Raw genomic sequence first — 12383 nt, forward strand, 5'->3', positions numbered from 1 at the left:
TCCTACCTGCGGGTGTTAAATGCTTCTCAGGCTGAGGAGAGAAACAGGTAATCCAGGTACATCCAGGTCGGATGTTTTATCTCCTGAGCAGCTCGCAGGAGAAGCAGCAGGGAAGCCATGCTGAGGAGAGGGGGGAGGCAGAGCGGGGCAGAGCAGTGTGAGGCTGAAAAATCCAGCATGTGAGCTGTGACTCGAGCTCTGTAACTCTAGCGCAGAACTTGCTGTCCTAACATTGTATTTGTGCATCAAGAGCTAAAAGCACTACGTAACGTCAAAGGTGGAGTGACTTGATGTGTCCTTGGTAAATCCCAGTACATTACAGAATGTTTTTAAAGGCTGGGAAGGACAAGAAAAGATGTAGTTGCAGGAATTAACAGAAAAGGGGCTCATCAAAAGGTTGAGAGAAAATAATGCACACGGAATGTCCACGTATAACTCCTTGGTTCCTCACCCCGATTTGCCCGAGCTGTTCTGGCATCTGTAGGACCCTTTAAAGTTTTAAATGAGTTTGAATGGCCCCAGAGGACAGTCCCCACTGCGGAAGCCTGAGCTGTTATTTCAGGAAGCTCATAGTGCTGAATTGCCTCGCGGAGTTGATTGCTGGAGACATCGGGTGCTGCGAGGGGTCTGGGGCGGGTCTCCTCGTGGTTCGTTCTGCAGTGCGGGTGGTACCGTCAGCTCCGGCTCTGTTTGTCTAGTTAAATAGAGTTAAAATGGTGGAGAAAGAAAAGGATGCCTTGGAAGCAGACAAGAATAAAGCCATTGAATTTCTTTGTTTGGAAAACAAAATGTTTAAAGAGAAGAATCACATCTGTCAATACTACATGTAAGTAACTCTAGAGTTTGGATTTGCTTTCAGGGGGAAGTGCTGGGGTTCAACTCTGCCTCCCTGTTGCTAATGAGAAACGTTCTGCATTTCTGAACAGCCGTATCAGTCCATGTTCAATAGCATGTGACTAGAGATTTTTGTTTCAAATTATGAAGTTAAACCATTTAAAATTAAGAGCATTTGCACAAAAAAAAAACCCAAACCAAAAAACCAACCCACCACCACCAGAAAAACCCACCCCAAAATCCTGCTTGCCAGCTGTGTACAAAGCGCGTGCTCTGGCAAACGAATCTCTAACAGCGCTGTCGTTCGTTTGAGGAAGATCAGGTGAAGGCCATTATCACCCAGCACACCGGAACTGCTGCTCTGTATTCAATTGGCAAGGTCACCAACAACGACTGTCAGGGTTTAACGCTTCCCCTAATCACTTGGTTGCACTTAACACTGGACATCTATATTCCTTATGAACAACAGCTTTATAGAAAAACAACGGAGCTTTGGGGGTCTTGGTTTCTTTTTTTTTTTTTTCCCCTAGCTATGACCTCAAGAAACGAATACATGATCTGGAAATGCAGAAAGAAAAAATTAACGAAGAAACGAAAGATATTAATGAGAAGAGTCGTAAACTTGCAGACGACATGAAAACCAAGAATAAAGCTGTGAAAGAACTGGAAAAGTAAGTACTTTAGTCTGGGTTTATCAGCTAATAAGAGCACTGAGTAGTTTGGGCTTGGATTTTATATGCTTCCTGATCAAGCCAAGCTCCACTGATGTTTTTATAGGGCCTGGAGTAAATTGTTCTTTCTCTTCTTTTCCCCTCTAGGAAAATCAGTAATATTGCAAAGTTCATAGAGGAAAATAAAAACAAGTTTACTCAGCTGGATTTGGAGGATATTAAAGTAAGGGAAAAGCTCAAATACAACAAAAGCAAGGCTAAACAACTGGAGAAGCAGCTTGAAAAGGACAAAGAGAAGGTAGCGTGAACTGCTGCTTGCTTTCTTTCAAGAGGTGTCATTGCTTGCTCGAGATGGGAACGTCTTTGTGCAGCTGGGATAAAACAGCAGAGGACACCAGTTGTGCTTGGTGACACAAAGATGACAGAAAAATACATTTTAAACTGTTTTAACCAGATATTTTGTGTCATTTAAATCAGTGAGGGATGTTGTTTGCCAGTCGCTTACTGAAGTCCTGCTAGAGCCACAGTGTATCTTATCCTGCCAAACTACATGAGCTTCGTTAGGGCTCGTGCCTCCTCCGACCTCCACACAGCTCTTGAAAGGCAGAGCTTAAAGAAGAGGCACCACTGGGCTGTGTCAGTGGTACAGGAAGTTTAAACATCTTTTCCTTGCATAGGTAGAAGAATTGAAGAAGGTACCTTCCATTAGTAAAACAGCGATCAGCGAAGCAACATCTAAGAAAGAGCTCCTCGAGCAGACCAAGGAGAAGGAGGAATTAAAGCTCAAGCAGGTCATGGCCAGCCTTAAGGAAGAAATACAAGACCTTCTGGACGAAAAAGAGGTTTGAACCGTTTTGACTTGTTCTCCTGGGCAACACAAGTGTCCTCTGCCAACAGCAGTGCTCCTCTCTTTCTTCCGTACGCTGGGATCGATGTAATACCCCACCACTGTCTGCTCTTAGTGAGACCGCGGTCCGTGTTTTGCAGGGCAAAGAGATGGAGCTGCTGGAGTTCAGTAAAGTGGTGCATGAAGCACGCTCGAAGAAGGATATAGCCCAGTCAGAGCTCGAGATCTACCTGAGCCGTTACAACATGGCTGTGTCTCAGTTAAATCAGGGCAAGCAGGCTCTGACCACTACCTCGGAAACTCTGAAGGAACGAAAAGCTGCTATCAAAGATATTGGTGTGAAATTACCCCAGGCTGAAAGGGAGTTGAAGGAGGTGAGGCCTGACTGTCGTAGCACATTTCCCCGAGTTACAACACAACATCGCAGCACACAAACCAAAGCTCCCGCTGCTTTATAGCAATAATCGTGCTGAAAAGAAACAAAAACCTGTCTCCAATACAATAACACTTACACAATGTATTCTAATGCTCAGTTGACTGGTGAAGTATTTGATTTCAGACTAACTCTGGGTTAAGCAAATGTTAACCTTAAGCACTGCAGTTAAATCCGACACGTCCCTGCAAGGGGAGTAGTTTAAATAGCACAGTGAGACACGGTGAAACAACATAATGGCTGTTCCTAAGCCGCCCTTGAATTTCACCACTCGCTGCTCTCGTTCCCCAAAGAAAACAGATACTTGTCCTAAGCCCAGCTCCTGAATTCATAAGCTGTCGTGTTTGTATCAGAGTCATAAATACCAGCCAAAGTGTGTCGAAGTACCAGCCATTCTCCTGATAAATGTTTTCTACTTCTGCTTTTCATTGCCCGCACAAACGCGAGTCTGAGGCTGAGATAATGTCTTTCTTTTAACCCTTAGAAAGAGAACAAGCTTGAGAAGCTGCAAAGAGAAGAATCCGGCACTAAGAGTCTTGTTCGAAATCTGCGTCAAAAAGTAGAAGAAGCCAAAAGTTCTTTAGCACTAAGTCGCAGTCGAGGAAGAGTGCTAGAGGCTCTGCTTCAGCAGAAGAAATCTGGAAATATCCCCGGGATCTACGGGAGACTGGTAAATTGGAGCAGGCTGTTGGTGTGCCTTTAGCCTCACACTTGGAGGGGCAGCGTGGTGTTTCTGCGACCGAGTGAAAGGCAGATCCTTCTCCTCACGGGTGCTCTCAATTTGGCCAGCAGAGTTGCTACACTTTGTTGCTTTAAAATTTATGTAATTTGTTGATCTCTTTGCTGTTTGTTTCATCCCATTTTATTTACCCCCCCGTCAAATCAAAAAGAGCAGCACTGTTGTTTCAGAGGACCCAGGAAAGCTCTGCCATAGCGCAACACGCCATGTGCCTGTTCTTCCAAGCAGGGTTGATGCGAGGTTCTCAAACTGCAGCTGAGGAAGAATTCTTCGTTCCTCTTTTGTCTTACGAGCACCAAACAGTCCCCCGCAGGCAGGTGACTTGCTGCTGGCTGCACATGCTACTTTTGTCAAGCTGATGAACACCCTGTTCAATCGGTTCAGGGTGCTGGGGCGTCCTCTTACAGGTTCTAAGGCAGGGTTAAGGGCTCTCACAGAAGGTGGTTTCTAACCAGTGCACTCCTGCCTCCCTTGACCCTCAATTCTTAGGGAGACTTGGGCGCCATCAGTGAGAAGTACGACGTGGCTATTTCATCCTCCTGCGGGGCCTTGGATAACATCGTAGTGGATACGATCGATACTGCCCAGGAATGTGTGAACTTCCTAAAGGCCAGAAGCATCGGAGTGGCCACATTTATAGCCCTGGATAAAGTAAGTTACCTGCACTTGGGCAGAACAAACAGCTGCTCTGCCCCGGCGTGCGCAGCACCGATACCGTACGTGTGAAATGCGTTAGTATGTACTCTATGAAATAGCGCATGCCCCCGGCAGGGAGCTTCACTGTTCACTGCATTTGCTTTAAAGCCGTGATGTGTCTTACAACAGTGAAATGACCTTGTGGTTTCTCCTGAGGAATTCCTCACTCGTTTCCTTCCTTCTTGGGTGTAGATGGCTGTGTGGGAAAAGAAAACGGACAAAATCCCAACCCCTGAAAACACTCCTCGATTGTTTGATCTGGTGAAAGTAGAGGACGAGAAGGTTCGCCTGGCTTTTTACTTTGCCTTACGGGATACTCTGGTGGCCAACAACTTGGAAGAGGCTACCAGAGTAGCGTTCCAGGGTGAGAAGAGATGGCGGGTGGTAACGCTGCAAGGACAGATCATTGAACAGTCAGGTACCGAAGTGCAAGCTTGCAGTTACACGTGAAACACTAGACAATGTCTAAGCACTGTTAACTCACCAGCTCCTCCTTGTCTCTTCAGGGACCATGACTGGCGGTGGGGGTAAAGTCATGAAGGGCAGAATGGGTTCCTCAGTCGTGGTGGATGTTACGGAAGAAGAGGTTAGTACATAATCTTAATTAAAAGCGGAATTTTGTTAAAGATTCTGTGGCACCCAATAAAGATCAGTAGCTGTAACTTAATTTCTCTGTTTCTGAGAGCTTTGGCTCTGTACCTGTCCAGCCCTCCAGGTAGTTTTGTTACAGTTGTAACTGATCTCCGCAGCCATCAGCCTCCACAGTCTGTCCAGCTACAGTGAATTTTCTTGGTTTTACTCTTTCCTTCTGTGTTTTATGGATCAGAGCCTGTAGAGCACATGACTGAGATCCCCATTTTGTTGTGGCGACACCGGTCAGCTGATCCTATCTCCTTTTTGTGCAGGTCAGTAAAATGGAATCCCAGCTGCAGAAGGACTCTAAAAGAGCAGCACAGTTTGACGAAGAGAAATCACAGCTTGAAGATGCCATAAGAAAACAGCAGCAGGATGTTCGGGAAATGAGGAATACTTTGGAGAAGTACACAGCGAGTATCCAGGTGAACTGGCATATTATGGGGCAGTGTCTGGCCTCTCCCTGACTGCACAGGGGGGAACGGCTCAGCCTCAGCTTCACGTGGTCCCTGTTAGCAGCCGGGCTCTCTGCGAAGCGCAGGACTCTAACCCAGTTGTGTTTCCTGCAGAATTTATCCGAACAAGAAGGTCTTCTAGAAACCCAAGTTAAGGAACTTGAAGCCAATGTAATTGCTGCTACTCCGGACAAAACCAAACAGAAGGAATTGGAAAATACCCTTAGCAGTTATAAAAAAGGTACATTTTACAGCGAGGGGATTACGGAGAGAAACGGTATCGCATTCTTTTACTAACACAGGAGTGAATGGTCATGGCGTTGTTCTTGCACATCACCAGAGTGGGACTGCGCTGTGGTTTAGAACCTTTCTTCTAAGGAGGGGACAGAAGGTGCTTCTAGAGATGAGACAGTGAAAACCCTGGTTTTTGCAATTGCTTGAGTTCCTGTTTCAGTCAAGCTACACTAAACATTAATTTTAGCATTTCTTGGTTACATAATGAGATTTTTATGGCTGAATTACATAGAGAGTCATCGGGGAACTCAGCTTAATGAGGGGTAAGAATTGTCAAGGTGGGGGTAACGATAGTAAAGCCAAGTAGCAAACTCAGCACAGGGTTGTTTGTTGTGCCCATAGAAATCTGAGGTGTGGGGTTGATAATTTTTGAAAGCTGTTCAACTTGTTAAGATGCTTTTGTCAAGTTTTGAGGATAAGCTAAATAAGGAAACTCGTGTACCTCGAAGGGAGGGTAGGCTCTTGTCTTACTCAGTGTGGGGAGTTACTACAGGGCAAGAGCAGCTACTGAGCAGCAGTCGGTGGTCACTTACAATTTAACCCCTGGAGCAACTTCCCATTAAATACACATGAAAAATGAGCTTGGAACAGCTTCCTGTGTACCATCCCGGGTATGCAAGTACTCTGCCTACATGAAGTAGATACATTTGTTCATCGACAGATTACGAGCAGGTTGCCGAGAAATCTGCTAAAATGGAAGCCGAAGTGAAACAATTACAGAACCTCATCATTGAGACCAACAATCGAAAACTGAAAGCGCAGCAAGACAAACTCGATAAGATCAGCAAAGAAATAGACGGATGTAGTTCAGCTGTCACCAAAGCCCAAGTGGCCATCAAGGCTGCGGACAGGTACGGCAGCTGCCAGGGTGCTCCAGGGGAAGGCTCTGGGCTGGAATCAGGCGGTCCCACCGGTCACGTTCGGTTACTGGGGACCTTTCCGGGGGGGATTTGTCTGGCTGCTCTTCATTTTCACTTGCATGTCTAACGCTACATGGTGCTTGTGGCCGGGAGGTGAAGGGAAGTCAGGTGTTCTGGTTTCTAACAGGCAGTTTGAAAGTCACGCTTTCTTTTTGGGCTACTATTTGCCTCTGGCTAAAATGCAATACCTTAGGATAAAGATCCAACCACCCCTGACTGCCTGCAGTGGCAGTTCCGATCTGAAGGGACTTGTTTTATGACGAGGCATGTCAGGAAGACACCTTTGCTTTCCCTGGCCACCTCCGGAGTGTGGGAGTTCACACCTAACTCAGCACTCCGGTTTGGTTGTGAGTAGCTACTGAACAATTGTGCAAAGTCCGGCTGTGTTTCTGGATGATCTTACGTTACGTTTGCACTCGTGCAAGGCACGCAAACATCTCTGTACCCCTTCAGAAACCTGAAAAAAATGGAAGAGTCTATTCTTCGCACGGAGAAAGAGATGGAAGAGACCGAGAAAGAAATTAAGAAGTTGATGGAGGAGCTGACTGTGCTGGAAGACCAAGCTGCCGAGGTTCTGAGTGAGCGCAAGCAGGCTGAGGTGAGGGTCCCGTTCACCTGGGGGGGCTCTCCATGGAGATGCGGTCTGTGGAACGAATCTCGGGTGACAGTTGTTAACTGCCGTACTCAGGATAAGGAGTTGTGACCTCTGTGGGTCAGGGAATGGTGGTTGGGGGATTTTTTATACTCACCTGGAAATGTATATTCACCCAATTTTCTGAAGCTAAGAAAAAACTTAACTTAAACCAAGTTTCACCAAAGAAAATTATGGGTTTTGCTTAAAAACAGATTTTTTTCCAGTAATGTGGGACTTCAGTTTTCTGTCTAAATTTATGTACAAGAGAGGGACAATAACCAGGAGGGCTGAACCGGATCTGGAGTGAAAATACAAACTGCAGCGTCTTGTCAGTCACACCAGCATTCAGGGACCCACTTAATCTCAACAGCAGAACATCAGCACTGAGGACCAGGGGGATGAAGCTCTGTGAACGGCCAGTGAAATCAAACCTGTAACCCCAGAAAGTGGCAACATCTTTGTTTTGACAAATGCCCGTTTTTTGTGCTTTGTGCTCAGGAAGCATTGCCAGCTGCTCAGGAGGAGCACCGCGGTTTGCTCCGGGACATCGCAACTATTAAAGATGACGAACACGCGCTTCAGAAGGAAGCTCTTAATATTAAGCTGAAAATCGATCAAGTTGATGGTCACATTTCCACGCACCAGTCGAAGGTTAAATACTGGCAAAAAGAGGTAGGGACATGGGTTAGCGCCTAACTCCTGAACTCCCTATAGCTTGTTCTTTGTAAAACAGCAAGAGCTTTTCCTGGGAGCCTTTTCCCAGCGCTCGCAATCCGTCTGGGAATCAAACAGAGGTGATTCCTTCCTATCTGCTGCTGCTACAGAGAAACCTCCTTCCTAAGAATGATGTCTGTCATTTTCAGGAACAGTGTAACTGGAAAAAAGGGTTGTTGTTGTCTTTCTTACATCTTATTTGTAAAGGCAGTTATGTGAAGAAAACAGAAAACATTTCTTTTAGAAACATACTTGTGGTAAGTAATGCAATCTTCAAGGATTACCAGTAACTGGGTTGAATTTCAGATCTCGAAGCTGTCGCTGCACCTCATAGAAGATAAACCCCCTGAAGAACTGCCAGTCCTCAGCGAGGCTGAGCTGGAGGCTATCACAGACCCGGATGTTATCACCAAGCAGATCGCTCTCCTGGAAGCCCAGTGCCAGGAGATGAAACCCAACCTCGGCGCCATCGCTGAGTACCGGAGGAAGGTCAGTGCAGAGGTGTTTTATTCTAGCATGGGTTCTGCAGCGGCAGCTGCACGGAGACGAGGATTGAAAGGGGTGGTTTGGGTTTGTTCTGTTGCTTCAGGGCTCTTCAGCCATTCTGGGAAAAATGAGTTACAGGAAAAGCAGTTGGGAATCTAAATGAGTTAATATCCCAACCTTGTTTCACGTACTCGGGGGGTTTCCTGCAGGAGGAGCTGTACTTGAAACATGTGGCTGAACTGGATAACATCACCAACGAGAGAGACAACTTCAGACAAGCTTTTGAAAACCTGCGCAAACAAAGGCTGAACGAGTTCATGGCGGGGTTTAACGTCATTACAAACAAACTGAAGGAGAACTACCAGATGCTCACTCTGGGAGGGGATGCCGAGTTAGAGCTCGTGGACAGCCTGGATCCCTTCTCGGAGGGAATTGTGTTTAGGTTGGTCAAAAGATCCTCTATTACTGCTGTAATTCGTAATCGTCCTGTTCCTCTTCCAGCCAGCTCACTCAGTAACGGTCTTGTGTCTTTCAAGAGTTCCCTCCTGCCCCTGACTTGCTTTCTACCACCACCCTGATTGTCATTGTGAGGAAGTTACAAACTTCTCATTTGTTTCAGTGTTCGGCCTCCAAAGAAAAGCTGGAAGAAGATATTTAACTTATCGGGAGGAGAGAAGACCCTCAGTTCACTGGCTCTGGTTTTTGCTCTTCATCATTACAAGCCAACGCCACTTTATTTTATGGATGAGATTGATGCGGCGCTTGACTTCAAAAATGTGTCAATTGTGGCATTTTACATTTACGTAAGTACCTAACAGTAACTGCTCTAGCAGAATGTCTCTAAGCTCATTTCTCCTCCACCAGAAAGGACACAGTGGTGACACCTCTGGCCAGGGTTAAAAACACAGAGCTCCGCCGGAGCAGAGCTCTTTGAACTGCCCTGGGCTAACGCAGCTGACTTCTCTTTCAGGAACAGACCAAGAACGCGCAGTTTATCATCATCTCCCTGCGGAACAACATGTTTGAGATCGCCGACAGGTTAATTGGAATCTATAAGACTCATAATACCACAAAAAGTGTGGCAACGAACCCCAAAGTTATCGCCTCCAAAGGCCTGGCTGAACTTGACGCTCTTGGCTGCGCTGTAGCTCAGAAATAAGGAGCTCAAACTTCCCTTCTCATCGCTGCTGGTTACTTTTATCCAAGAGGCTTTTGTATTTGAGAGGTTTTTATTTTAATTTTGTTTATTTGAGCTTTTAATAAACCAAGCCTCAATAAATCCCCTTTTTTTAAATTCTACAGTCTATTTAGATCTTAATTTTATGAAGAGAGTGTGGATCTCTACATTTTGGTGTTCAGGGGGCAGCTGTAGTGTCAGTGCTGGGATCTGCGTTTGGTTTTAAATGCCTGGGGTTTACTGCATGTATTAAAGTCAGCAAATCACGTTTAAATGTCATCGGCGTGTCCTGTAATGTTGCACTGGCCCAGTTCCAGTCAGCAGCACCAGTGTGGGGACGGACTGACACATCTGTGCTAAGGATGGCGGGTGTAACGCAGTGCTGGCTGGGAATCATGGCTGGGGGGGGTTTTTTGCACCAGTGTGGGGACGGACTGACACATCTGTGCTAAGGATGGCGGGTGTAACGCAGTGCTGGCTGGGAATCATGGCTGGGGCTGTTTTGTCATGAATCGGTTTGGTTTGGGGAGCTGCTCTTCGTTCCCGCTCTCCTCCTGCAGGAACTGCTCCCCCTCTCCCCCAGGCCACAGCCACTTGTGCACTCAGGGTTTATTAACAAACACGCTAATTACCATCTGCTCACTTAATAACACTGTTGCCATCCTAACGAGCAGGTACATTACACATCCAGCCCCTTCCCCCACTGGGTCTCACCACACTTTTTTTTCAACCAGATTTCCCCTCTGTAAAAACCCAACAAGTGAAAACCACGTAGGCAGTAAGTTACACTTTGAAAACAAGATTTGGTAAGAGGATTGTTCAAAAACCCTCACCCTGGGTTTGACAGTGGCCAAACCCCTCTCCCATCTCAATTACAATGCAGTAAAAGGCTTTCATTTTCTTGATAAAGTTTCTGTTACGTGAAACTCAACACCCAGGCCTTGTAGCCAGCACAGGCGCAGCTGAGCGGGGCTGAAGCTGCCCCTCTCAGCTGTACGACCCCGGAGAGTGCTGGGGTAGGAGGGAAAGGAGAGGAGAAGCCACTTATGGAGAATGCCAGTACAGACACCAGTACTCACCAACATGCTCTCACATAAAAAAACCCGTACAACAGCCCTGTGCTGGGCAATGTGGAAGACCGTGAAATCCCCAGCGACCCACCTCAGGGCACTGGGAAGGAAATGGAGCAGCTGAGCCACACTCCTGCCCTAGGGTGACTCGTCTCCTCTCACCGGTTTGGCCCTGTGTGCCAGCACTGCTCAGGATCAGAGGGGAGGTGGGGTGCAGTAAGGAAATCGAGGTGTCAGCCAGTCTTGCTGTAAGAATAGATTTTATTTGTACGCAAATTTATTAAAAAAGAGAGAACACGGTAGAAGTACAAGTACTAAACATTTCAGTCCATGGGAAAGGCATTGTATAAAATCCCCCAGTCTTGGAAAATAAACTCTCAGTATAAACTAAGTTTCTAAAAGTCAGGAAAATAAAAGGCAGGAAGGTCAGACACACAAGCAGCCTCACATGATAGCGGACAGACGCAACACCGGGTTTTGAGAGACAGAGGCCAGGTGACAGCCTTCCAGCTGGGCTTACAACAACCACAAATCCCTGCTTTCGGGGAAAACTCATCAATGGCATCTACGCCGTCCCAGGATCCACCTACACCCCATTTCCAAACCTTACCAGTGGCACGCGGGGGATTTGCCTTGAACTCCCCAAAGGTGACAGAAAACAGATGTGCCAAGGCTCAAGCCTAGCTTGAGCCCTCCTCCGCCCTGGTGGATGGGGCGGCTCAGCACTACGTCCCCGTTGTTACTGGGATATTTCAGCAGAGGCCTGACCTTGCTCACAGCTCTCACCGAAGCCTGGCAGCAACTGGCATTTTGCAGGACCTCCCAGCAGCGCCTGCTGGTAGCACCGGGCAAGTTTTGGTTCACACGAGGGTTTGAAAGCCCAGGCAGCTACAGGCTCACCCCAGAATTCAACTGCAACCTAAACCATACACGAGCCAAGGAACGCTGTCACGTGCTGTTTGATAAAAACAATCAACCACAACCACCCGTGGCAGCTACTCGGGTTTGGGTTTCTGAGAGAATTCAAAGCTCACCTGTTTCTGCTGCTGTAACTGCCACCCTCCAGGCTGTCCCAGCACGCGCTGTCATGTCATCAGCCTGATCGTCACTGCAGGCCAAAAAACGCTCTCCCCGAGATTTAGCTCCCGAGAACCGTTTAGGCTGGGGCATCTCGGCAGTAGTGAAGAGCGTTGGTGAGTTAGTGACCGTCTCATCGTAAACTGCCACCGTGTTTCCTCAAGGCCAAGGTCTGTTACTCGTGCTGAAAAGCCGAATGTAAGTTGTCATTCCTTCTCAAGATGTTTTAAGAGCTCTCGACAATTCGGGAAATGCTTTTACCACTGACTCCAACAGGAGCTTTGCTCCTTACTACAGGATGTGTCTCTCTTCACTGCTGGTATTAAACCCTTTAGCAGAGCCTGGGCTCACGGTACTAAGCAGGGAGAGCTCCCTGCGAGGCTGAACCAACGCCTGATGTGGGCATGGCTGGCACTGAAGCCCTCTGCGGTGTATCGCGCTGTCCTGCTGGGCCCTGGGATGAACCATTTGAAAGTCACGGTGTTACTGGTTGAAAAGTACAGGTTAAAACCACAAAAGATGAAATCACGTCATCCCCAGGTAACCAGGAACAAACCAAACGAACCCCAGGGCCACGCAGCTACACTTTGAACACCACAGGCGTGTCAGTTAAAATGCATCCGGAGAGAGGCCAGCAGAACACACGATGGGAGCTGGTGAGTGAGCTGGGACTCCGGTTGGCAGCCTGAGGTGGTGATTAACC

General features: G+C 47.3%; 1 protein-coding gene across 1 annotated transcript in view; it reads left to right on the forward strand.

Annotated features, from left to right (window-relative positions):
• The window catches only part of SMC4 (structural maintenance of chromosomes 4), a 24629-nt gene extending 15114 nt beyond the window's left edge, over positions 1–9515 (forward strand). The window contains exons 6-23 of the mRNA XM_010145431.1: positions 699–826; positions 1365–1505; positions 1653–1803; positions 2183–2347; positions 2493–2726; positions 3270–3455; positions 4014–4175; positions 4413–4638; positions 4727–4806; positions 5126–5278; positions 5423–5549; positions 6264–6453; positions 6976–7120; positions 7655–7828; positions 8177–8359; positions 8566–8798; positions 8976–9159; positions 9327–9515. Coding sequence (XP_010143733.1) covers positions 699–826; positions 1365–1505; positions 1653–1803; positions 2183–2347; positions 2493–2726; positions 3270–3455; positions 4014–4175; positions 4413–4638; positions 4727–4806; positions 5126–5278; positions 5423–5549; positions 6264–6453; positions 6976–7120; positions 7655–7828; positions 8177–8359; positions 8566–8798; positions 8976–9159; positions 9327–9515 — 3051 coding nt within the window. The remainder of the gene's footprint in view (positions 1–698; positions 827–1364; positions 1506–1652; positions 1804–2182; positions 2348–2492; positions 2727–3269; positions 3456–4013; positions 4176–4412; positions 4639–4726; positions 4807–5125; positions 5279–5422; positions 5550–6263; positions 6454–6975; positions 7121–7654; positions 7829–8176; positions 8360–8565; positions 8799–8975; positions 9160–9326) is intronic.
• The last annotated feature ends 2868 nt before the right edge of the window (positions 9516–12383 follow it).

This window comes from Buceros rhinoceros, unplaced genomic scaffold (genome assembly GCF_000710305.1).
Source record: "Buceros rhinoceros silvestris isolate BGI_N320 unplaced genomic scaffold, ASM71030v1 scaffold17351, whole genome shotgun sequence".
NCBI lineage: Eukaryota > Metazoa > Chordata > Aves > Bucerotiformes > Bucerotidae > Buceros > Buceros rhinoceros.